The sequence below is a fragment of the Stegostoma tigrinum genome, chromosome 16 (assembly GCF_030684315.1).
Source record: "Stegostoma tigrinum isolate sSteTig4 chromosome 16, sSteTig4.hap1, whole genome shotgun sequence".
Taxonomy (NCBI): Eukaryota; Metazoa; Chordata; class Chondrichthyes; order Orectolobiformes; family Stegostomatidae; genus Stegostoma; species Stegostoma tigrinum.
Window position 1 is genome coordinate 41250672 of NC_081369.1, and position 25643 is coordinate 41276314.

Below are 25643 nucleotides of genomic sequence, written 5' to 3' on the forward strand. Positions count from 1 at the left end.
GAATGAACCCTCATATGGGCCTGAATATGGACTCTGATGAGAAATGTGGTGGAATTGCACATGTTCCAAGAGGGTTATTTCAACTTCATGAACAAAATGCATTTTTTTGATTAAATTCCTCATGTCAAGCCCAGATTCTTTTCAGGCAGTGGAAGGATTATTTCTTGGTAATGGCCTTATTAACTGTAAATCTCACGTCATTAATATGTAGCTTTCCACTGCACCATTGGTGCAGGCAAACAAGACACCAATATTCTCAAGATAACAAAGTGTGGAGATGGATGAACACAGTAAGGGGTGTATGCAGTAGAGCATCAGAGGACGTGGATGCTTTGGAAGGGGGCATTATTGGCAGTAACCAACACTGTGGCCTCCACAGGGGTAATGTAGAGGATTAGAGTGGGAATCAGTAAGGTGTAATGTCAGGGCTCAAGGAACAAGGAAAAAAGGTGGAGGCACAGTTTAATGTAGTGAGTTTCCAAGTGATAGGGGTGGGTGAAAATGGACTGTCCAGTAGTGCGAGGAGAAAGAAGTCTTAGAGACTTTAGGGGACTGTCTGGAGACCAGACAAATCCCTGCCTTGATCTGCTGTTCACAAGATGCTAACTGCAACTGGAAAAATTGTTGGCAGTGACCAGAGTGGGTGGAGCCTGTGTTAGTTTGATAGGCAAGAGCAAAGGCACCACCTCTGTTGGATGCTAGGACAATGACAGGCAAATACATGAAACATGTACTTGTAAATTGCAATTACATTTAACTTGTAATTGCTTTATTGTCCATGTGCAATTAATGCAAAATTAATGTGTTTAGGGTGCAAATGCTGGTCAGAGGCAATATGCACCATGCCAATGGTCCTTGCAAAGTCTTAATGATGCAGAAGTTAGCAACAGTTGCTTAAGACAAATACTGACCAAAGCAATGCATAACTTGTAAAACTTGCAATGATGCTGTGGAAAGTAATCTGCCTAATACAGTGACAAGTTTCATGGGTGATGTGGGTCTGGGCTGAGAAGCGATGAGAGTACAATAGGCACTCCCTTTTTGAAGTTATGTATTGATTCACTAAGTTAGTGTACTTGCTTATGCTAAAGACGAATAAATTATGGAGACATGGCCCTTGTGATTGGGGTGCAGAGTATCTCACTGTTTGAAGAAGTGTGTGCAGCCTTCATCTACCACATATGCCACCATATATTGTTCAGAGAGCCAACAGCCTCTTCTACTCTTTACGTTGTCAACACAGGTCATCACCAGTAGGAGTGATGTATCCAGCCATAAGTGAAAAGTTGTTTGCTGTGGATGCCTTGATAAGAAGGTAAAGAGGATGTAGGAGCAGCAAGTCACCCGGGAGGCCAAGGAGAACCCATCTCGGGCAAATGTCACAGCAGCAAGCCCCTAAGGATACATCGGAGCCATGGGAGGACCAGTGCTTTGCACCACAAACTCTATTTCCCGGGGATGAGTGAGGTATAGTATCAATGCAGGCTTTTTTTTCTGGAACGCTGGCAGAATTTTGCTAGAGTGTGAATTGAGGGCTAAAGGAGTCAGAGGCCGTCCTCTCCTGGTGGCTATGAAGGTGACAGCCGCTTTAGACTTCTCTGGCCCTTGGTTTCTTCCAAGTACTGATAGGTGATGTGTGTGGGGCCACTCAGTCATGCACCAACAATTGCATCGGGACAGTCATGAAAGCCATTGTGCAAGAGCACTCTGTTCATTTTGTTTTCCCATGATGGAGCCAATGCCGCAGCCTGGGCTGTAGGATTTTGGTCATAACTGGCTTCCCTCAGATGCAGGGTGCCACTGACTGAGTGAGCCATATCACAACACTAAAAATTCATTAATAGGGAGGTGTTCCATTCCATTGTTGTTCAGGTGATCTGTGATCACAGATTCCACTTCCTGGAGATGTGTGCCAACTGCCCTGACTCCTACATTCTGGAGTACTCTTGTGTGCCTGGTGTGTTTGAGGGCCCCAAAGCTTTACAAAGCTCCTTCCTGGTTGACAAGGACTACCCACTGTGACCCTGGCTGGTAACACCATTGTGCACCTCTCTAGCTGATATGGAACACAGATATCATGCCACCCAAGCTCCAACTCGTCCATGGTGGAGCAGATGATTGAAAATGCAGTTCTATTTCTTGGTCAGACCTGGGTGGCCCTACAGTTTGGTCAGTGTAGAATGTGCCACATCATCCCAGTACGCTGTACTTAACAGAACTGGATCAGGCAACAAAGCCATGTGGCAGATGCTGAGGCCCCAGGGGAATGGGAGCAATCTTCTTAAAGAGGATGAGGACATTGAGGAGGAGGAAGCTTTCCTGATGCACAGCAGAGCTCAGCTGTATTGGGTGGTACAAGCTAGACAAAATCTAATTGACAGGAGGTTCCAGTAAATTACAGCTGTGTGCAACAGATCAGCATGGACTGTAAACTACTCACTGGCCAGAACTGTAGCCTCTATTTGTTTTACTTTTGTTTGCTTTTGCTGACTGTAACTAAAAACTCGTCCTTGGAATTGTCTGATTGCTTGCATGTATGCCTGAACAATGATGACATGCAGCTCATCAGCTAACATTCAGCTCAGATTAGTGGTGATCACTTGAGAGTATCTATATGAGATGTAGCTAAGGACAGGTAAATCGTATGGCCTGGTGTTTAAATGTTGATGAATGGGGTTTCACATGCAAGTGAGCGTCAGCCATGCCAGCTATGGGCCATGAGCTGTGAGGCTTAATGGCTGCAGTCCAATTATCTTGCCAGTGAATGCCAACACTGGATTGTCAATGCTTGTCTAGGTACAGTGACCTTTTAAAGACAGCTCAGCCACCAGTGTTGTTAATCTCTTGGGAGACATCCGGTAAGTGGTGAGTCCTTCTGGGAACAAAGGGTGGTAGAGTGGGGCTAGAATCAGGTGAGAGTGGCACCATAGGGGCAGGGTAGATAGTTAATGAGGCATGTTTGGCAAGATGCAGTGAGAAAGCTCACAAGGCTTCATGGAGAGAAACCCACATGAAACTTGACAAAACTGATACTTAGCCAAAAAAAAATTCAGCCTACGGTTTTTAATTGTAGGTGAATCTTGGATGGATGACATCAAGAGAACTTATGTGGACCTTCAAAGACTCTGGGGAGAGAGGGATGTTTGGAGTTGGGACTTAATTCACTTTAGGCCAGAGAGCTCCATTCATGCTCCTTCCATCTCCACAAAAATGTTAGAAAATGTTAAAAACATACCTGGTTTTGCAGCATTACATTTAGGTAGCAGTGGATACAATGTTATATCTCATTGTTTGTAAAAATTGAGATTGATTCTGCCTCTGTACAGTATAGGACTCTGCCATTTAAAAATTAACCTCCTGTCTAAAACAGGGCAGCAACTTGTTTACTGTGTGATAGCCCCTAAGAAATTGGCAGCAAGGAGATCTACTAGCACAATAAGTACGAGTTTTTTTTTGATTTGCTGCACTTTGCTCTCATCTGGGGAAGTGAATAAAAGTAAGCCATTCTGATCTGTAATATAGAATTGTTCATTTTGCCAATAGGACTTTGTAACCCGATTTTTGATTATGATTAACTTATTGGCATTCTAGAAAAACACATTGGTAACACACTTTAATTTGTAAATGCTAACACTATTAAAGAAACTTGAACTTTCCCCAGAAAGCAACAATCCTTAGTGGCATTATGTAATTTAATTCTGTATTGACCTGTGAATGGCAGCGTTATCTAATACCAGAAATTTTCCATTGATTCTGGCACTGGCACCACAAAGGCAGTGCTTCCGATAATCATCAGTTCTACAGTAGTTCCTGATAGTTTTTATTCTATTATTTAAAACAGTTATACAAACAGAACAACAAAATTTTACCATGATTGTACAGTGTGTAGTGCTGTTATTTAAAACTAAATTGGCCCGAGACCAACTTCAAAATAAGGCTGGAGTCCAAGAAGTGTACCTGTATCATATTGCACTTTGTGGTAGCTTCTTGTGCACACAAGTTGCCTGTGGCATTTCCTATGTCATAATCGTGATTATACTTCAAAAGTGTCGTCACTGTCTGTAAAGCAAATAGGGATATGGTAAAATTGGAAAAATAATCTTTGTACAGCTGTATCTTTCTTTTTAGACTTTATTGACACAAGAGCAGAATTTTGGCTTAAGCGAGGTACCCAATGGTATATTATTTTGTTTCAAAATAGTAACTGGTCACCTACATAAGACAAGAATTTGCAAATAATATGAAAAAGATTTGTTGTATTTACAAGTGAATATCATAATCCTATAAACAATGTTAAAAAAAACTCATAGCTTACCTCAGTATTCAGAACAATGTAAAAAAGGCATGAATAAAAGGCAAATTCAACCTATTTGTGTGAAAAACGTGTCTACATGGTCAGTCTCAAAACAAAATTTGCAGCCAGGATACAATTTGAAACTGTCACGTCAATCCTACCTGGTAGGGTATGGATTTATGTTCTGTGGGGGAGGGTGAAGAGGTTTGAGACAGAAATATAGACAATAGATTGAATGAGGGCAACAACTTTCTCAGCTCAGTTCTGTCTGTTTGGAAAATGCCAAACAAACTGGTTATGTCATGATTCCACTTGTCTGTACATTGTGCTGAACTCCTGGTGATTATCCAAGATAATAAAATGTGAGGCTGGATGAACACCGCAGGCCCAGCAGCATCTCAGGAGCACAAAAGCTGACGTTTCGGGCCTAGACCCTTCATCAGAGAGGGGGATGGGGTGAGGGTTCTGGAATAAATAGGGAGAGAGGGGGAGGCGGACCAAAGATGGAGAGAAAAGAAGATAGGTGGAGAGAGTATAGGTGGGGAGGTAGGGAGGGGATAGGTCAGTCCAGGGGAGACGGACAGGTCAAGGAGGTGGGATGAGGTTAGTAGGTAGATGGGGGTGCGGCTTGGGTTGGGAGGAAGGGATGGGTGAGAGGAAGAACCGGTTAGGGAGGCAGAGACAGGTTGGACTGGTTTTGGGATGCAGTGGGTGGAGGGGAAGAGCTGGGCTGGTTGTATGGTGCAGTGGGGGGAGGGGACGAACTGGGCTGGTTTTGGGATGCATTGGGGGAAGGGGAGAAAATGGAGGACTATCTGGACTCCATTTTCTCCCCTTTGGTCCAGAGGACTATCTGGACTCCATTTTCTCCCCTTTGGTCCAGAGGACTATCTGGACTCCATTTTCTCCCCTTTGGTCCAGGAACTCCCTACCTACGTCCGTGACACCACCCACGCCCTCCACCTCCTCCAGGACTTCCAATTCCCTGGCCCCCAACACCTCATTTTCACCATGGATGTCCAGTCCCTATACACATGTATTCCGCATGCAGATGGCCTCAACGACCTCCGCTTCTTCCTGTCCCCCAGGCCCGACCAGTCCCCCTCCACCGACACCCTCATCCACCTAGCCAAACTTGTCCTCACCCTCAACAACTTCTCTTTCGATTCCTCCCACTTCCTACAGACAAAGGGGGTGACCATGGGCACCCGCATGGGCCCCAGCTAAGCCTGCCTCTTTGTAGGTTACATAGAACAGTCCCTCTTCCGCACCTACACAGGCCCCAAACCCCACCTCTTCCTCCATTACATTGATGACTGTATCGGCGCCGCCTCTTGCTCCCCAGAGGAGCTCGAACAGTTCATCCACTTCACCAACACCTTCCACCCCAACCTTCAGTTCACCTGGGCCATCTCCAGCACATCCCTCACCTTCCTGGACCTCTCAGTCCCCATCTCAGGCAACCAGCTTGTAACTGATGTCCATTTCAACCCCACCAACTCCCACAGCTACCTAGAATACACCTCCTCCCACCCACCCTCCTGCAAAAATTCCATCCCCTATTTCAATTCCTCCGCCTCCGCCGCATCTGCTCCCACGATGAGGCATTCCACTCCCGCACATCCCAGATGTCCAAGTTCTTCAAGGACCGCAACTTTCCCCCCACAGTGGTCGAGAACGCCCTTGACTGCGTCTCCCGCATTTCCCGAAACACATCCCTCACACCCCGCCCCCGCCACAACCGCCCAAAGAGAATCCCCCTCGTTCTCACACACCACCCCACCAACCTCCGGATACAACGCATCATCCTCCGACACTTGCGCCATCTGCAATCTGACCCCACCATCCAAGACATTTTTCCATCCCCACCCTTGTCTGCTTTCCGGAGAGACCACTCTCTCCGTGACTCCCTTGTTCGCTCCACACTGCCCTCCAACCCCACCACACCCGGCACCTTCCCCTGCAACCACAGGAAATGCTACACTTGCCCCCACACCTCCTCCCTCACCCCTATCCCAGGCCCCAAGATGACTTTCCATATTAAGCAGAGGTTCACCTGCTCATCTGCCAATGTGGTATACTGCATCCATTGTACCCGGTGTGGCTTCCTCTACATTGGGAAAACCAAGCGGAGGCTTGGGGACCGCTTTGCAGAACACCTCCGCTCGGTTCGCAATAAACAACTGCACCTCCCAGTCGCAAACCATTTCCACTCCCCCTCCCATTCTTTAGATGACATGTCCGTCATGGGCCTCCTGCAGTGCCACAATGATGCCTACCGAAGGTGGCAGGAACAGCAACTCATATTCCGCTTGGGAACCCTGCAGCCCAATGGTATCAATGTGGACTTCACCAGCTTCAAAATCTCCCCTACCCCCAACGCATCCCAAAACCAGCCCAGTTCGTCCCCTCCCCCCACTGCACCACACAACCAGCCCAGCTCTTCCCCTCCACCCACTGCATCCCAAAACCAGTCCAACCTGTCTCTGCCTCCCTAACCTGCTCTTCCTCTCACCCATCCCTTCCTCCCACCCCAAGCCGCACCTCCATCTCCTACCTACTAACCTCATCCCACCTCCTTGACCTGTCCGTCTTCCCTGGACTGACCTATCACCTCCCCACCTATACTCTCCTCTCCACCTATCTTATTTTCTCTCCATCGGTCCGCCTCCCCCTCTCTCCCTATTTATTCCAGAACCCTCACCCCATCCCCCTCTCTGATGAAGGGTCTAGGCATGAAACGTCAGCTTTTGTGCTCCTGAGATGCTGCTGGGACTGCTGTGTTCATCCAGCCTCACATTTTATTATCTTGGATTCTCCAGCATCTGCAGTCCCCGTTATTCCTGGTGATTATCCTTGTGTTTGCACATTCTGGAAATAGGCAGAAAGTCCACGTGTTGTTCAGTACACTTAAAATACTTCTTAAAGGGTTTCTTCGCCCTTCAAGTCATTTCTCTTAAATATTTCTCTTTGGAGTTCAATCCCTCGTAGTCTTATTTCTAGACTTTACAACATTTCTTAAACTTTAGCACCTGGGAAGAATTTGATGTCATGTCATCCTCAGAAATCACTTTTGGTTCAACATTAGGGAATGCAGTAATGTACTTTATTCATCTGTGAAGATAGAAGTAAAGAAGTTACAAGCTCTAACAGGCTATTGTCACTCAATCTTCCACATTTTCAGAATTACTGAATAAAAATGTAAACTGTACTATGCTCAGTTTTTTGGGAACAAATAATGTTTCTTTGAAGTCTGATGAATTCTTTACAATCATTATTAATTTCATCTAAGATTTGACTATTATATTATAGCTGCTAGTTAATGGATAAATGGAAGTGATCATTGCTCGAAAATGTTTACCCCAAAAGCTGAAGAAAATCATTTGACGTATGGATCTTAATAACAAAAAGCAAAGAGCCTAATGACATCAAAATACCTCAAAACGTAATGAAAGCAAAGTGCATTGATTAATGGGAGTAAAAACAGCCGCTGGGCAGCACCACAAACATTGCACAAACAGTATTAAGATGAATCATCAGTAACTTTGGGGTTTAGTGGTATTCTGGAAGGAATATTGGTCCAGCTACCAGGGGACTCCCTGTTCTTTTAGTAGTGCCAAGAGACATTTAACAAGCACTTAGGAGCCAAGACAGGATTTTAGCTCAGAATGTTCTGTAAAGGACAGCTTCTCCAATAGCACAACACTGTCTGAGGACATGTAGTGAACTATTAGCTCAGATAGTACACAAAGATTCTAAGGATAGACTCCAACTCACACCCCACAAAGAGATATAGGTAAGTGATCAGGCTAGTGGAATAAATGTGGCAAAATGTGATTACAACATCCATTTTGGCAAGTAGAACGAAAAGTATTTTTTTTTATTCACTCATGGGACATGGTATCACTGGCCAGCAGCATTTATTGCCAGTCCCTTGTTGCCCTTGAGAAGGCAGTGGTGGTCTGCCTTCTTGAAAAGCTGCAGTCCATGTGCTATAGGTTGGCAGACAATGCCCTTAAGGGGGGAATTCCAAGACTTTTTCCAAGCAACAATGCAGGAACAATGATATATTTCCAAATCAGGATGATGAGTAGCTTGGAAGGAAACTTGCAAGTAGTGACCTTCCGATGTGTCTGCTGCCCTTATCCTTGTAGATGGATTTACAAGTTGCTGTCTCAGGATCTTTGGTGAATTTCTGCAGTGCATCTTGTAGATAGCACACACTGCTGCTACTGAGCATCAGCAGTGGAGGGAGTAGATGCTTGTGGATGTGGTGCCAATCAAATGGGCTGCTTTGCCCTGGATGATGTCAAATTTCTTTAGTGTTGTCGGAGCTGCACCCATCCAGGCGAGTGGGGAGTATTCCATCACAATCCTGATCTGTGCCTTGTAGATGATGGATATATTATCTAAATGGTGACAGATTACTGAAATCTTAGATGCAGAGGGTGTCCTACAACATAAATTGCAAAAGATTAGTATGCAAGAACAGCAAGTCATTAGGAAAGCTAAACAAAATGTTCTTGCAAGGGGAAATTGAATATAAAAGTAAGGAAATAATGCTTTAGTTATGAGACTGCATGTAGAGTACAGCGTACAGTATTATGTCCTTAGTAAAGAATGTACATGTATTGAAATCAGTTCAGGGATGATTTGCCTAACTAACACCAGGAATGACTGGGTTAGGAGAAAAGGCTGGGCAACTAGGCTTGTATACTCTCGACTTAAGAAGTGTAAGCAGGGACTCGATTTAAACTTCTGAGAGGTCTTGACAAGATAGAGAAAGAATGTTTCCTCTTGTGAGAGAATCTAGAACTAGGGATTACTGTTTGAAAACAAAAGGTCACACACTCAGAGATGAAAATCTTTTTCTCATGAGTGGTTGTGAGTCTTTAGAGCTCTCTTCATCTAAAGACGGTGGAAGCATACTTGAATATTCTTAATGGAGAAGTAAATAGATTATTGATAATTAAGGAATAAAAGATTATTAGGCTAGGCAAGAATGAGGAGTAATTATGATTAACCATAATCTTATTGAATAGCAAAACAGCCTCAAAGAGCCAACTGCCAATTCTACTCTTGCCCTAATTCGTATGTATCCTCCTTCAGTCTCTTTCTCAATTGTCATGCTCACCAAATCATTGCAGTCCCAGGGTGCAAATTCTGAAGGAGGGTCACCGGACCCAATAAGTTAATCTGATTTTTTCTTCACAGATGCTGCCAGATCTGCTGACCTTTTCCAGCAACTTCTGTTTTTGTTCCTGATTTACAGCATCCGCAGTTGTTTTGGTTTATATTTTGCAAGTTGGATATTTTTACATTTAGTCTGACATAAGCAAATAACCACTGCTATATGGAAGAAAGGAAGCTTTTGTATGGTGATGCTAAAGGGACAGTGTCAATTTTGAACCACTCTGCATGTTGTTGTGTAAGGTCATGCTGCTGAAGGAGTTAATGTTCCTGTTACATTTTGCTGTATTTAATCTGATGATCTCAACCCGACTTTGGATGGAAATTTCAGTTTTGCACGAATTCCCAAAAGGAACAGACAATCTCCCCAAGTCCTCGGTAATTGTGCCTGACCTGCAATGTAAATGTTAAATATTACTGTCATGCAAAAAACTATATTGCTATACAGACAGGTGCATCTTATGTTCAGATTTGGCAGAAATCTGACCTCTGCCACTGAAAATTAGACCGTGCCTAGATTCAGTGCAGAAAAAGCAGGATTGGTGGCAACAAACTACCAAACCAGAATACTGCACGCTGGCAATGGTGGTATCAGAAGTGGGCAGAACAAATCCATTTGATCCTGACGAAAGAAGAAAAACTTCTTTTTAAAGAAAAGTGAATTTACTACTTCGAGAAGATTGCCACTTTTACGAGACACAGTTAGTCAGTAGCTGAAACAGAAGAAAACTACAAATGGGCAGCAGCAACAGTGGGAGCATCAGTATGAGTTTAGCACTCCAAAAACAAGCCTTCACCTACTAGTTGGTAAGAGGCACAAGGACAACATTGTGGCCAAAAGAATGAGAAAATGCCAGCTGCAATGAGAAGGACAAAAACATAGATGTTAGCAAATGAGGTACTGCAGGAACCATGGAAGGCACCAGGAATTAAATTTCCTTGAAGGAAAGGGGGTAAAGCTTCTGAAAATGGTGCAAAGACCAGAAAGACAAAGCAAGAGAGTAAAAATAGCATTCTCGTGTCTCAAAATTGAGCATTGCATTTATTGCCAGTGTAAGGTGGGGCAAAAATCCTCATCAGTTTATGGACTTAACCTGGATTTAAAAACCCTCTGAAGGCAGAAGTTGTGGAAATCACATTGGATTAGATTGACTGAAATTTTTGGGACTCCAGAAACCATAGGCTGCAACTGAGCCTGGAAGAGGGTGGTTGGGACATGAGTAATATGCAAGCCCAGGGGCAGATATTTGAAACAGGGGTTAGTTTGCAGAAACTAAAGGAAGACCCCCATTCATGCCCCAGTTTAAATAGTGGAAGCCAGACTGCAGGAAGTAAACAACTTCAACAACTTCAGACCTTCTGGAGCCTACAGAGGTACACAGCCATACACTTTTCCAGCCAGTGCTTAGACACAGAAATACTGAACATTCCACAACATTGTGCTACATGCAAATCTGTTCCACCCACGGATATAAAGACATTCACAACATTATTCAAATCTGAATGAATATCCATCCAAGGGAAATTTTGGACATTCCAAAATCATCAAAACCATTCACCTCAATCGAAAAACCATTCACACCTCAAGAATCCCATTCAGCTTCGAGAGGAGTAACAATAGCTCAACAGATTTTGCAGGAGATAAGGGAGCCTGCAGTTGGATATAACAGGAGACCCCAAGCCCAGCACGGCAGTGAAGGAAGAAGAGAACGAAGAGAGAGAAAAAGAAGGAGAAAGAGGGTGATACCAGCACTGTGATACCAGCTAGACACTCCAATTCTAACATGGTGTGTGCTCTGAGGTGGACTCCATGAGTTTGAGAGGCCAAGCAGTAAACAGGCCAGCTCATGAATGAAATTAGCCCTCACAACCATGAACACCTGCAGCTAGCGACAAAACTCTACTCGATGTCCAGAGGCAACCGAAGGCACCCAGAGACACAGGACACCACCCAGGGCAACGCCAGAACATCCACTACCATCCAAAAAGACAACAACCCACTCACAAGGACTACCGGTAAAAAAAAACCCAAGGTACTAAGATAACAAGGTGCCCGAAACGTCAGCTTTCCTGTTCCTCTGATGCTGCTTGGCCTGCTGTGTTCATCCAGCTCTACACCTTGTTATCTCGGATTCTCCAGCATCTGCAGTTCCTACTATCTCTGAAACAAACCCAAGGTACCGACTGGTTTGGTCCCATGCGTCTAACCACATCAGTGGACACCACTAGACTGACTGTAACCGGTGCTTGTGGCCCTACGCAGAGTCCCAATTATGGCAAGAGACTACAGGCAAGAGGCAGTCAAAGTCATGTTTTCACACCAGGGGTGAGCCCAGGGTCATCAAGACCCTCTAACCCAGCTTGGCCAGTCAGAAATAGGGGAAGGTGGAGTTCAAGAGGGCTAATCGTGTAGGGCACCCCTCAGGAAGGGAAGTGGAATAGGACTCCAGGTGCACAGGTATTCTCCCTCTCTTAGATAATAAAGTGTGAAGCTGGATGAACACAGCAGGCCAAGCAGCATCTCAGGAGCACAAAGGAGCACTCATTCTCCCTCTCTTTCCTTGTTAACATAAGTAACAGCCACCCATTATGTCTATTTACCCATTGTATCAAGTTTTGGCTACAAGGCTTAACGGAGGTCAAGCTAACTAGGAGACAGGCCTCAGTCAGAGACAGGTGGGTTTTTAATTTTAATATTCACTTACTTGTTTTCTGCAAATATATAACATTTTGCTTGTTTGTTCTATAAAATCAGAGTTTTGTTTGCCTCTGAAGGATCTGCCTGCTATATTTTCACATCACATTCCACTACATAAGCCCAGTGTCAGAACCAGGGAGCTGGTGAACAATAAACCAGATACTACTCCCTATACCAGTGAACTCCACAAGGCCAGCTGGAAGGGACATTGAAATTGCCCAGAAAAGTAACCTAATTGAGGGCTATAGTATCAGGAAGATTTCAAAAACTATAATAAACTTAGAGAAGTTTGAGTTTCACAGAAGAAGCAACATCAGAAGAAACTTTACGAATTGCAAAATGACAATTTTGGAAAAACATTGTATTTAAATTTATTTTTTAAAAATTGTGCAGTGCAAGTGCATTATAATTTTGATCATTTAAAGTGGGGAAACATCTCATTTTCCTGGTAAGAAGCAGGAAAATTCGATCTTGGCTGCAGAAGTCAGGGGAACCCCACAAGGAAGGTAGGGAACCACCAATCTGATAATTAATACGGGCAGGAAAGCCCATCAACTGGTACCAAGAAACACGATTGCAAGAAGATAGAATACAAAATCTTGAAAGCAGTAATATGTCACACAGCAACCAGTTGAAAGCCCTTCAAGAATTTAATATAATACTACCACAGTACAGATTGTAAGAAGACTATTATGTAAATTACTGCAATGTTGCACTTTAGAGTACAGCAAATTTTACAACAAAAGAATTTTAGAGATAATGAATACAATCTTAAAGAGTTGCAATTTTAAAACAGTTTTGAAATGCAGATGTAATTATAGATTTACATTGGTTTAATGACCATTATAGATCAGTTAAAAAAAACTATAAACAGCTTTGAAATCAGAATTCATAAGTCACAATTATTATTGAGATTCTTGACGCAGTTTTGTTGGATTTCTTACAGCCGAGGTAAGATTTACCTTTGAAGAAAGCTATTCAAATCATGCCGGAAGAAGAAACGAGAAAGATTCAGTCAGATTCTGAGAAGAGAAGATCGACTACCTTGGGAAAGCAAGATTGTGGGCCCTCTGAAGGGGCAGTTGTTAAGACAACACAAAGAGTAAGCCAAGAAGCAGATGCTTAGATCAATGTCACCACTGTTGGACAAAAGGCCTCACAAGCATAGACCATAACAAAAAAAATGCTATTGTTGTAAAATGTTCAGTTTCTGAAGAAGGGTCTGGACCCGAAACGTCAGCTTTCCTGCTCCTCTGATGCTGCTTGGCCTGTTGTGTTCATCAGCTCTACACCTTGTTATTGTAAAACTGCAGATCACTTTCAGAACGCGTGCAGATGTAAGGAACAATTAGAATGGTAGAAGTACTGGTGGTCACATGTGCAAGAATGTCTACATAGTAGAAAACCCACTACCATTAATAAAGGTATCTACATTAGATTATAAATTTACATTAGAAAAGATACCAGAGTCATTTCTAGAGAGAAATTACTGTTTTAAACCAATGATTCAACCAACTCAACTTTCGTAGAGATTGTTTATGTCAATAGACATCTTGTTAATTTTAAGCTTCATGTAGGAACAACTGCCACCCTCCTGTCATATGAACTATCTGGAGAAACTGAGGTTGAATCCTACAAAGATTAAACTATATTGTCTAGGTGAAACGATTCCTAAGATTAAAGGTAGGCTGCATGTAATACTGCAACATACAGTGTATGAGCATTGAAAATGCGTATGTAGTTCACTATCATCACTCCTCACTTTTGAGTCCAGCATGCCTTGGCCTCAACATCCTTGCAATAACAATAATTCAACTCAAGTCAAAAGAACAAACCATTGTTGGGGAAGTAGTACAGGGCAAACTAATAGAAAATTTTATTGGACTTCCTTGACTTAAAGCAGAACCCAAACAGAAGAAAGAATCTATTGAGATGACATATGAGGGCATGAGAGAACAGCTCCCCATTGCCAACAGGAAATAAATTGCAGAGATACTCCAGCCTATGTCTTCTAAAGCAGAACAGTCAATGTGAGTGACAAAGATTGTGCTGAGTGAGCAGCAGTCTCCCAGTACAGAAGTCTGTAGAGGTGAAAACGTTTAATTCACCAGGCAAGCAATGATAGAAGGCAATCAAAAACACTCAACCTAATCAACAAGTTGAAGTGAAAAGCTCATATATTTCAAGTGAGGTGTATCAGCACATTGAGAGTAAAAATTTGTTTGAACAAAGTAGAAATGAGCTGAACAGAACTCCATGGAATCTAGACCATTATCTATAGATTCAGGACATGGTCAAAAAGAAGAAATTGCCTGGTCTGAATCCACGACACTGCAAAAAAATGAGCACCTGTTCTAATTAAAATATATATTACAAGACTTAGAAATGCAGACTACAGCAAGGAGGAAGTACTTGTTCTAACAAAGTAATTGTCTCTCTTCATGGAGATTCATGAGGTCAATGATCCCATAGATATTGTTATGGGACAACTATCTGAATTAGCATAGGTGAGTTCGTTTGCAACAGAAATCCAGGAGGTTAAGAATTCTTCAGATAAAGTATGAACTAGTGACCACGTCGACTAGGAACAACATCCTCCATGATGGATATCTGAGAGATAACAGATCCACCAATGGAGAAATGATCCTCAGAGGAAATCAAAGTCAATTGTTCTCAAACAGAAGGTCTCCACCATTGGGAATGAATAACCCAAACCAGAATACTACATGCTGGCAGGTGGTGTCTGAGAATATGTCACATACTGTTGCCATTATAATAGTGACATAGGTATAAAAACCACTATCACTATCTAAGAAAATGTAAAGTTTTAGATGAGATATGTTGACTGAATTTTAAAATTGTTAAATATTTCATTATTTCAGTGATGACAAGGTGTAGAGCTGGATGAACACAGCAGGCCAAGCAGCATCAAAGGAGCAGGAAAGCTGATGTTTCCGGCCTAGACCTGTCTCGAAACGTCAGCTCTCCTGCTCCTCTGATGCTGCTTGACCTGCTGTGTTCATCCAGCTCTACACCTTGTTATCTCAGATTTTCCACCATCTGCAGTTCCTACTATCTCTCATTATTTCAGTCTTTAGTTTTCAAAGTGCATCCTACATTTTAGAACATTTACCAACAAAGCCAGGTTTAAATATTAACTATTTTACCTATGTTATTACCATTACTGCAATATAAAGAAATTAACCAAACCTTTCATATTATATACACGGTGCTGAATTATTGTGTGTCAATTTCACTGCAATGAAATGTATGCTGTTAAAATAATGCTATTGTGAAAACATGTTTAGCAAACATTTTTATGTCATTTCAAAATACTGTGACAGGATGATATAAATTGTACCAAAATTTTTCACTCTGTTACAGATGCATTATTGGACCATGTTTGCACATTATGGTCTATGTAGGAATAGCAATTTGTATTGAGTTATCCAGCCTCATGCATAAAAAATTGTTGTGGTACAGTACTTGGAACCATTCCCCAGCAATACGTTAATACCTTCAGACCAGGTGAAAATTGATGCAACAGATTGATGGGGTGGAGAAGAAAAAGAGTTATTATCTGAGCTGTGCATTTATTAATGATTATTCTTTCAACTGTATATTACAGGATGCCTCTTAAATCATGCACTGTATGACATATTCTAGGACTTAGTGTGAGGTAGTGCCTTTTCTATACTCTGTCCCAGCAGAAATTGGGAAGGAAAAATATATGAGCTGTTTTTAACATGAATAATTTCACATTGAGTGCTCAAACCAAATTGAGATTCATAAATAAAAACAGAAATTGTTGGAGAAACTCAGCAGGTCTGGCAACATCTGTGGAGAGAAAGCAGAGTTAACGTTTCAGGCCTAGTGACAAAGAAGGATCACTGGAGCTGAAACATTAAGTCTACTTTCTCTCCACAGAAGCTACAAAATCTGCAGAGTTTCTCCAGCAATTTCTGTTTTTCCTTCAGATTTCCAGCATCTGAAGTTCTTTGTTTTATTTGAGATTCATAAATGGTTGTAACATTTTCAAATAGGTATCAAACTATTTCTCACATCAAGAGCACAATATGTTACATGGATCACAGAGGAGTGGTTATACGTTCACTTGGCTGATCAACATCAAGAAAATGTTTAAAGTAAACAGGGTCTGAGAGTTTTACAACTAAACCACATTTATTTAGGGATTAATGTTTAACCCACCTGCAATCATCCGATAATCATAAAAGCAAATAATTAACAGTTATTCCTGTTTTGTTGTCAAATTGTAATCTTTGGCATGATGAAAGCAAAGATAGATGTAAATACTATACTTTGCTTCCTGTTAGCTCCCAACAACAGAGCCTTCACAATGTCTTGCATAAATTTGCTAGCCATTAGAAAAATTTATAATTCACTGCAATCATAAACTTGACTAATTTGCTTCTGTGAATTACTGTAGTGTGTAACTGATCATATCACACAGTTTACATTAATCTGCCAGATCAGATTAAAACTCTAATTTTTCTGAACTGTTCCACATCAGGAATTTTTTCCCAGCACTTCCAATTTTACTTTTATGTAGTAAAGATTTCACACCCTATTTGGCCACCTGTTGGGCCTATCCAAGTGCAGAATGGTGGTTGGGGCTGCTGAATCTCAAACAGCAATAGAAGGGTGTCCAAAACCAACTGTTGGGCAGAGATAGACAATAGACAATACGTGCAGGAGCAGGCCATTCGGCCCTTTGAGCCAGCACCATCATTCATTATGATCATGGATGATCATCCACAATCAGTATCCTGTTCTGCCTTATCCCCATAACCCTTGATTCCACTATCTTTAAGAGCTCTATCTATCTCTTTCTTGAAACTATCCAGAGACTTGGCCTCCACTGCCTTCTGAGGCAGAGCATTCCATATACCCACCACTCTCTGGGTGAAGAAGATTCTCCTCAACTCTGTTCTAAATGGCCTACCTCTTATTTTTAAACTGTGTCCTCTGGTTCTGGACTCCCCCATCAACGGAAACATAATCCCTGCCTCCAGATTGTCCAATCCCTTAATAATCTTATACGTCTCAATCAGATAGTAGGAACTGCAGATGCTGGAGAATCTGACATAACAAGGTGTAGAGCTGGATGAACACAGCAGGCCAAGCAGCATCAGAGGAGCAGGAAGGCCGATGTTTCGAGCCTGGACCCTTCTATGCCCGGAACGTCGGCCTTCCTGCTCCTCTGATGCTGCTTGGCCTGCTGTGTTCATCCAGCTCTACACCAACTGTTGGGCAGTCTGACTGCCAGAGGTGGGGGCTGCTAAAGTAGGAAGGGAGGAAATGATGGTATCTCCATTCCCAATCATTAGCCATAAATTAGTTAAGCAAGAGGGCCAGTAGAATTAGGGATTTCCAGTATCAGGGAAAGCTGCACACTGTCATGGTTGCAGCCAATTTCAGAGTGATGACCGTAACTTAGATCCACCAGCTCTGACATCCACTTGCTGTGCTGCTGGAACACAGAAATGGTCCAATGATGGGGTTCAGATGGAATGCATACTGCATGAGGCAGGTTGAAATCTAGCTGGGATTGGGAGGGTGCCTTTAATTCAACCATTTATTCCTTGGAGACTTAATTAAATGGACATTTCCAATCCCAGCTAGATTTCAATCACCTTAATTCTATGCCAGAAACTGCCTGACGTGGTGTGCATTGACCTATTAGTGGGTGGAACCTGTTGCCTACCTGCTTCCACTGGGGTAGGTATCAGCTGTTATTGGGGTCAAATTGAAACCCTTAGATGGTCAGTTATTGAACACAGTTCACCTACCAGCATAACAGGTCCACGGCAGACACCATCTCCCTGGCCCTACACTCATCCCTGGGACATCTGGATGACAAGGATGCCTACATTAGGCTCCTACTTATTGACTACAACTCTGCCTTTAACACCGTAATTCCAAACAAACTCATCTCCAAACTCCAAGGCCTGGGTATCTGCTCCCTCCTCTGTAACTGGATTCTCGACTTCCTAACTTGCAGCAGACCACAATCAGAAAGGATAGGCAATAACATCTCCTCCATGATAACCCTCAACACCAGTGCCCAGCAAGGCTGTGTACTCAGTACCTATTATACTCCTTATACACAACTGTTGCCAAATTCTGCACCAACAGCATTTACAAGTTTGCTGATTACACCACGATTGTAGGTCAGATCTCAAACAATGATGAGACAAATACAGGAAAACTTTTCCTATCCATGTCTATATCCCAATGTCTTTTAAACATTATAATTATACCCACATCCACCACTTTGTCAGGAAATTCACTCCACACACAAACAACCCTCTGTGTAAAAAAATTTTCTAGTTGTGTCTTTTTAAAATCTTTCTCCTCTTAAAAATGTGCTTCCTCATCTTGAAATTCCCCATCCTAGAGAAGAGACAACTACCATTAACTGTATCACTGCCCCTCATTATTTTATAAATTTCTATCAGGTCGCTTCTCAATTTCCTACGCTCCAGTGAGAAAAAGTCCCAACCTATCCAGCCTTTCTTCATAACTCAAACCTTCCATACTCAACAACATCCTTGTAAATCTCTTCTGAACCCTCTCCAGCTTAATAATATCCTTCCTACAACTGGGTGACCAGAACTGGACGCAGTATTCCAGAAGAGACCTCACTAAAGTGCTGTATAACCTCAACATGACTTCGTGACTCATATCTGCCATATATTGTCCTCAGAAGTCATGCTATAGAGATGTGAATTATTTTAAAAGCTTAGGAAAAAAATTGCACCTCTGATGGTCTAATAAAATTCTTTTCAAACACACTACCATTGATACTAAAGTAAAATCTACTTTAATGTAAAATGATACTATAACCTTTTTAAAGACCAGTTCAGGTTACAAACAAACAGAAAAAAAGATATTCTATCATAAAGGCCTATTGAAAATGTTCTGTCATTGTAAGGGTCAACTTGTTTTGCAAGATAGATCCCCCTATTGAATCACTGTATTAAAATTTCACCTTATTGTAATAGTATCACATAATGAAATTTCAAGTTGTCAGAACATAATACATTTAACTTTCAGAATGTCCCAGATTCCTCAGCACAATTTCCCCAGTAATCCTGTGCTATCTAAGGAATGAAGAATAACTTGCATCTGTTAATGTTTAATCTATGCTCATCTTCAGCCTATGTAACAGCATTATGATAAATAATTAAGTTGAAAATTGACACAGAAGAAACAATGGTTTAATCATTAAAGGGAAAGGTCTAGACATTGTAACAATGGAAAAATAATAACTGCAGCATGGATAGAGTTACCAAACAACCTACCTTTGTTTTCCCTGGTAGTAATGATGAGTCTGCCATTCCAACAAGTAATGCATACTTGTCCCAGATTAAAATATTTGAAATAATGATGGTGCCTGCATAAGGGAAATTTTATGCTGGTTACAGTTAGCTTTTATTCTGAATCCAACTGTCAGTTATTTCGGTCTTTCCCACCTAAATGAAAATCATGTTCATGACACCAGAAATTGTGTTTGCACAGATTCATTGCTTTTCCTAGAATTTGCTTATTTTAGATTTTCATGTATATGAATTAAATTCTGTGTTGGCTATGTATGCTGCCAGAAACTATAGGAGGTACAGTCACCCCTCCTCCCCCTATGCAATCACAGTGCCTGTGAAGTCACTGATAACAACGACACAGGTTACTGCAGGTAAAAGGGTTTTCAAGTGTTTTAAATCAATTGAATTCAAATCCTACAATCACATATTCACACAGCATCATTTCCAACACTTACCCAGCCTGATCCTCACTGCCTCCCTCCTGCTTTCTCCCCTGCTTATTGTTTCCTGAGTGAAGTGGTGGGCTAAAACACAGCAGACTAGCAACCAGTACCAAATTCAAGTGTGAAATGAGTGTTCCTTGGGGCCACAACCACCATTGCCACTGCAGAGCTCTGATGAAATGTTAGCTTGCTTTCCCTCCATGGATGCTGCCCGACCTACTGTGATTGCCTGCAGTTTTTGTTTTCAGTGGAACTGCACATAAGGCTATAGTTAAAGTGGGTGCTGACTTCCAGTTCAAGCTGCTCATCATTTATCTCAATGGCGCAGGCTTCCTAACCCAGTACTGTGGCTGGAGACACAATGATGTTAAAAAATCTTTTTGGAATAATAGGAACTGCAGATGCTGGAGAATCTGAGATAACAAGGTGTAGAGCTGGATAAACACAGCAGGACAAGCAGCGGTAGAGGAGCAGGAAAGCTGATGTTTTGGGCTTAGACCTGAATTTTCTGAAGAAGGGTCTAGGCCCAAAATGTCAGCTTTCCTGTTGCTCTGATGCTGCTTGACCTGCTGTGTTCATCCAGCTCTACACCTTGTTATCTAACAAAATCTTTTTGCCCTGTTTGTAACTAAACTCAGAGGATATGCTATGTTTTAGCAATAAGTTATGTTGTGTTGGACTACAGATTTATAATAACTGAATAAGTCAAATTTCATTTTTATTAAATAGCATTTTGTGATTGTTCTGCGTTGTGATTTTAATTCTTAACTCCTTTATTCTGTAAACTAACATAAATAAGTAGGGTAATAAAATGTGAGGCTGGATGAACACAGCAGGCCAAGCAGCATCTCAGGTGCTCCTGAGATGCTGCTTGGCCTGCTGTGTTCATCCAGCCTCACATTTTATTATCTTGGAATCTCCAGCATCTGCAGTTCCCATTATCTCTGATAAATAAGTAGGGTTTGTTTTATGTTTTATCCCATATCATTTTAAACTCAGGATATACTGAACAAAGGTACACAAGCCGTATATGCTAAAGGTAGGTTTCAGGCATTTAGTTGTATTGGGAAGTGAGGTTTAACTGTACCACAGTCAAGTTCTGATAGTACTGGGGCTGGACTTGCATTTTGGTGATGATCTTGGGGTAACTGAACGAGAATAGGTGTCTACATGCTTGGCAGAACTGCAGATGGGAATTCTGAAGTTTGGCGGGCGTGCAGAAAGGCAAATCAAATCATAGAATTATCATGGAATCCCTACAGTGTGGAAGCAGGCCTTTTGGCCCAACAAGTCCACACCAACCCTCAGGAGTATCTTGCCCAGACCCGTCCCCCATAAGCCACCTAATCTACACATCCTTGAACACTAGAGGCAATTTACCGTGGCCAATCTAACTGGCTTGCACGTGTGTGAGGAAACCGGAAGACCTGGAGGAAACCTACGCAGACATGGGGAGAATGTGCAAACTCCATACAGACAGTCCCCCGAGGGTGGAATCTGAGACACCGAGTGACTATGCTGCCCTTTTTAAAAATGGCTATTGTTTGACATCACTGGTCTTTGGTGTTTGGTTGAGGCTGCAGGTGGATTTTTATTATTCAGCTGTTACTTTCACTGAGAATTTATTGGAATGGAATATCTTGCAACATGACCAACTATTTAGGCTTCTAATATTGTGTGTATATCAATAAACATGTAAGTTGATAATGCGGATGGCAAAGGGGCATCAGGGCCATGAAAGATTGATGTGACTAGTACTTTGCCTTGTTAACTAAAGTTGCAGTGAAAAAGAAACAGAAACAATGGAAGAAGGAAATTGTGACTTAGAATCAAAATGAGGAACAAGAAAAACGTAAAACTGCATTGAGAAATAGAAAACAAAGGAACTGAAAGTAAGACAGTGAAAATATGTGAATTTAAGTTCAGAAATCCCTAACAACAATTTACTACTTGAAGAAATGATATTCCACCACTGGAATTCTCCCTTTCCCAAGGTGAGAAAAGGTGGGTGATAGGACCGACGGAATTGCTTTTACAGAGAATGTGGTAGGCTTTCAGTAGGTTGAACTAGGATTCCAGATTATAAATTCCCATTTCTCACAATTTCTGGTACGAACATTTCTTGAAGTTGAGGGGAAAAGTCTTAACTGCTGGAGATGCACCGAGATTTTCGGTTCCAGTAAATTGTAACGCACAGCATGCTGGCAATTTTTAGGCAAAATTTAAGTCAATAACTGAAAGAAGAAGTAGTAGTGGATTGCAGTTACGTTCAGGTCGTATCACTGAAGGAGAGAGGTACTAAGTGATTTGAAGTGAAAGGTCTGTCTGTAAAAGGAAGCAATATACAGGAAATGAAATGGAAAACCAAACACTCTGACCGTCTAGTCAGCCGTGGAATCAGTTTTCAACTGTAATGAACCTCAGGTTACCTCAAATAAACAATTAACGACTAGGATTGTCTAAAACAAATGAAAAGTTATCGGAGATTTGACTAGCTGAGTCACCTTCAACTTGAACTATGCAGCCAAAGTGTCAATTCTGAGCTTTATTTTTGGATAACAGTCACCAACTGAGTGTTCTCTTTCAGAACCGTAGTGGCGCCACTTAAAATGAAACCAACCTTCCAAATCCATCAAATTGTCCTTATTGTCTGTAGAATTCTACTCTGTGATACTCAGCCCTGAAAGTCTGATAGAATCTGTCATATCCGTCATAGAATAGGAGACAAAAGCCAATTCTGAAGCCCCAGGCAGCAGGCTTTGAGAGTTAATGTCTGCCAGTAGCATTAAGGATTGAGCCTCCAGTCTGACTAAATGGGAGGTGGAGTCGGGCTTTAAAAGATAACCAGATAACAACGAAACTCAACGCCCCGCGATTGAGAAATGATTGCGCAGAACTGCCGGGCAGTTGCCCTGATATCAAAAGCAGGTCAATACAGAAGAAACGTCAACAAACGCGGAAAAGCATGAATCGCTGTATTGTCAACAACACCAGAGAAATAGTCAATTCGTGAAAACCCGAGGGGCACCTGCGGCGTCGGGTTTGGGGGTGGGGTGGTGGAGGTGTCATCTGAAAGACTATTTATCTGTTTGGAGCCTGACCACGTCAGTGTTTGAGGAGTATTTGGATTTGTGTTGAGAGTGGGTGGGGATTCACTCAGCAGCTGGCCACCGTTCAAACATATACCCAGTGACTGGTTCGAAGTGAAACGACAGGAGCTGTGCCGGAAGGAAGTTCTCCAAGGCGGCGAGACGCACAGACGTTGCCGGTAAACGGGAGGCTGCGATATGGCTGGAGATGGGACGCTGGCCTCCCGGTACCGGGGCTCAGTCTGTGCACCCACTGGCGTGCTGGGACTCGGTGGACTGTGAGCGCTTTCCCCCGTTGCCTCCCTGAAATGAAGGGCAGCCGCCGCCTGCTGTAGCGTTTTTCAGGGGCCGGACTGACGCAGTGGGAAGTTGGTGGTGGGCAATGTGTGACCGCTCCATGTTGTTGTGGATGGCCAGTGTGCGGCCGGCTCTGCTGCTGCTGCTGGCCCCCTTCAGCGGCGTTTACTGCCTTGTGGACTCCAACAGCTCGACCCCAGCACTTTACTACGTGACGATCGGAGACGGCACCTCCACTGAATTTGAGTTTCCTGAAAACACCAAAGGCATCATTGTGGTTTCCAGTCGCTACGGGAGCGCCGTGGAAAGGGATGGTAGTAAACTGCTCGTTCAGTCTCTGGATCCGGATGTCCTCGCCATCATTAACGTCAGCGACGCCGAAACTATAGGATTTGTGAAAAGTTATATTGTCAGCATCAAATCCGGTCTGGCTGGGACTGCACCTCTGTTAATCCGCCTTGTGGATGTCACCAGGGTTGAGCCATTCACTGTGGAAGAACGAACAGATTATACTATTAAAGTGTCTCCCAGTGATGATGATCTAAGTTCTACTGGTCTGGCGCACTTTTCTCAGAACCCTGTCCTTTATTTCCTCCTGCCGCTAGTTTTTATAAATAAGTGTGCGTTTGGTTGCAAAGTGGAGTTAGCAGTCCTGCGAGGTCTTCTCACACAGCCACATCCGGTCATTCTGGGGGTGATCGGGCAGTTTCTGTTGATGCCATTGTATGGATATACTTTGTCTAAGGTCTTTTCCCTTCCCAAAGCCCTTTCCCTTGGGCTCATAATAACTTGCTCTACCCCGGGAGGAGGTGGAGGTTACCTCTACAGTTTGCTTCTAGGAGGGGACGTGACCCTTGCCATCTCCATGACCTTAATCTCGACTGTAGTCGCGACTGGTATGATGCCACTTTCATCCACCATATATACCCATATTCTCAATGTTCATGAAACACTGCATGTCCCATTTACTAAGATTCTTGTTACGTTGCTGTTTATAGCTATTCCCATTTCAACTGGAATGCTGATAAAATATAAATTGCCACGGCTCAGCAAGTTCTTACTTTTGCTTATTCGACCCCTCAGTTTCATATTAATCATTGGAGGACTCTTCATGGCTTACCAGATGGGAGAAGCCATACTTTACAATGTTCGTAAGGAGATAATTGTAGCTGGAGTTGCTGTACCTGTGTTTGGATTGCTTATTGGATATCTGATGGCATATTGCTTAAAATTACCTGTTCCTTTGTGTAAAACAGTCAGTATAGAGATTGGAGTTCAAAATAGCCTGCTAGCCCTCGCAGTTCTCCAGTTGTCCTTCCGTCGAATCGAAGCAGACTTTGCCTCGCAGGCCCCGTTTATAGTGGCTTTGAGTAGCACTTCAGAAATGCTGCTTCTTGTGATCTTTCATGTTCTCTACAAAAACCTCAAGCCAAATCCGGTCTCGGAAGGATTTAAATCCTGATTTGAGTTTGCTCAAAAGAAATGAATTTCCTGCACTGCAAAATGTTTGAATATTTTTATATTGAGCAATTTTCTAAAACGAGTGTATGGCTACTGCAGATATGTTTACATGGTCTTTTGAAATGAGCCACTGGCTTGCTTTTCTGCTGAGCGTGAATGCACTGCATTTCAATTGCTGAATGGCTAGTGCAGTAACAAAACATACAGCCTTTGCTTTGCATCTAGTATTGGATTTCAGTGGAATTGGCAACTGTGTGACTTCATTTCTACGAGAAACTTATTTTATCTTAAATTTTATTGGTGCAAATGATTTTTTGATAGTTTGTGCCATCTGCAATAAGAGTTGTTGCCTTTTTTCATTATTTTCAGGTGTCTAATATCTGTTGAAGAGGGGAGTATTCCACCATCTTGCTCTAAAGAGGCGTCAATGTATTTCAATATTTCTTAGTTGAAACTGTGTTTAAAGCTTTGATTGCTCTTTAAGACACATTCTCTTAATCAGTCTTGTACAGAAATACTCCTTTACGTGGCAATATGTATTCACTAAATAAACTAGATTGGTGGTTCTGAGCAGCATTCCCTGTTTCATTAGTTGGAATTCTGTGAAACGGTTTTTCTGAGTATATACTAATTTATATGCATTTTTTAAGCAACTAATATCAGTAATAATACAGACAGACATAGTTTTATGATCTTATTCCGTGATGTCTATAAATTTGATTTATAAGCTAACCACTGCTCATACTAAAGTAAGAATAAACCGATTTTTAGACTTTGAGGTAGTTATTTGATTTTTTTTTAAAAATATGTACATTTTGATCATTCTTT

At 42.3% G+C, this 25643-nt stretch overlaps 1 protein-coding gene and 1 long non-coding RNA gene across 3 annotated transcripts in view; both read left to right on the top strand.

Moving 5' to 3' along the window:
• The window catches only part of LOC125460073 (uncharacterized), a 37891-nt gene extending 22804 nt beyond the window's left edge, over window positions 1-15087 (top strand). For both annotated transcript variants that reach the window (XR_007249166.2, XR_007249167.2), the window contains 2 exons: window positions 1244-1467; window positions 13129-15087. This is a non-coding gene — a long non-coding RNA (uncharacterized LOC125460073). The remainder of the gene's footprint in view (window positions 1-1243; window positions 1468-13128) is intronic.
• Window positions 15088-22694: 7607 nt separating this feature from the next.
• Window positions 22695-25385, top strand: slc10a3 (solute carrier family 10 member 3). Its single transcript, XM_048546547.2, has one exon. It carries the CDS (start codon window positions 23440-23442, stop codon window positions 24814-24816), a length of 1377 nt encoding a protein of 458 aa, XP_048402504.1. The 5' UTR covers window positions 22695-23439; the 3' UTR covers window positions 24817-25385.
• Window positions 25386-25643: the final 258 nt, after the last annotated feature.

Coding starts and splice junctions, on each gene's coding strand:
- slc10a3 (XM_048546547.2), top strand. CDS start 23,440: ATGTGTGACCGCTCCATGTTGTTGTGGATGGCCAGTGTGCGGCCGGCT.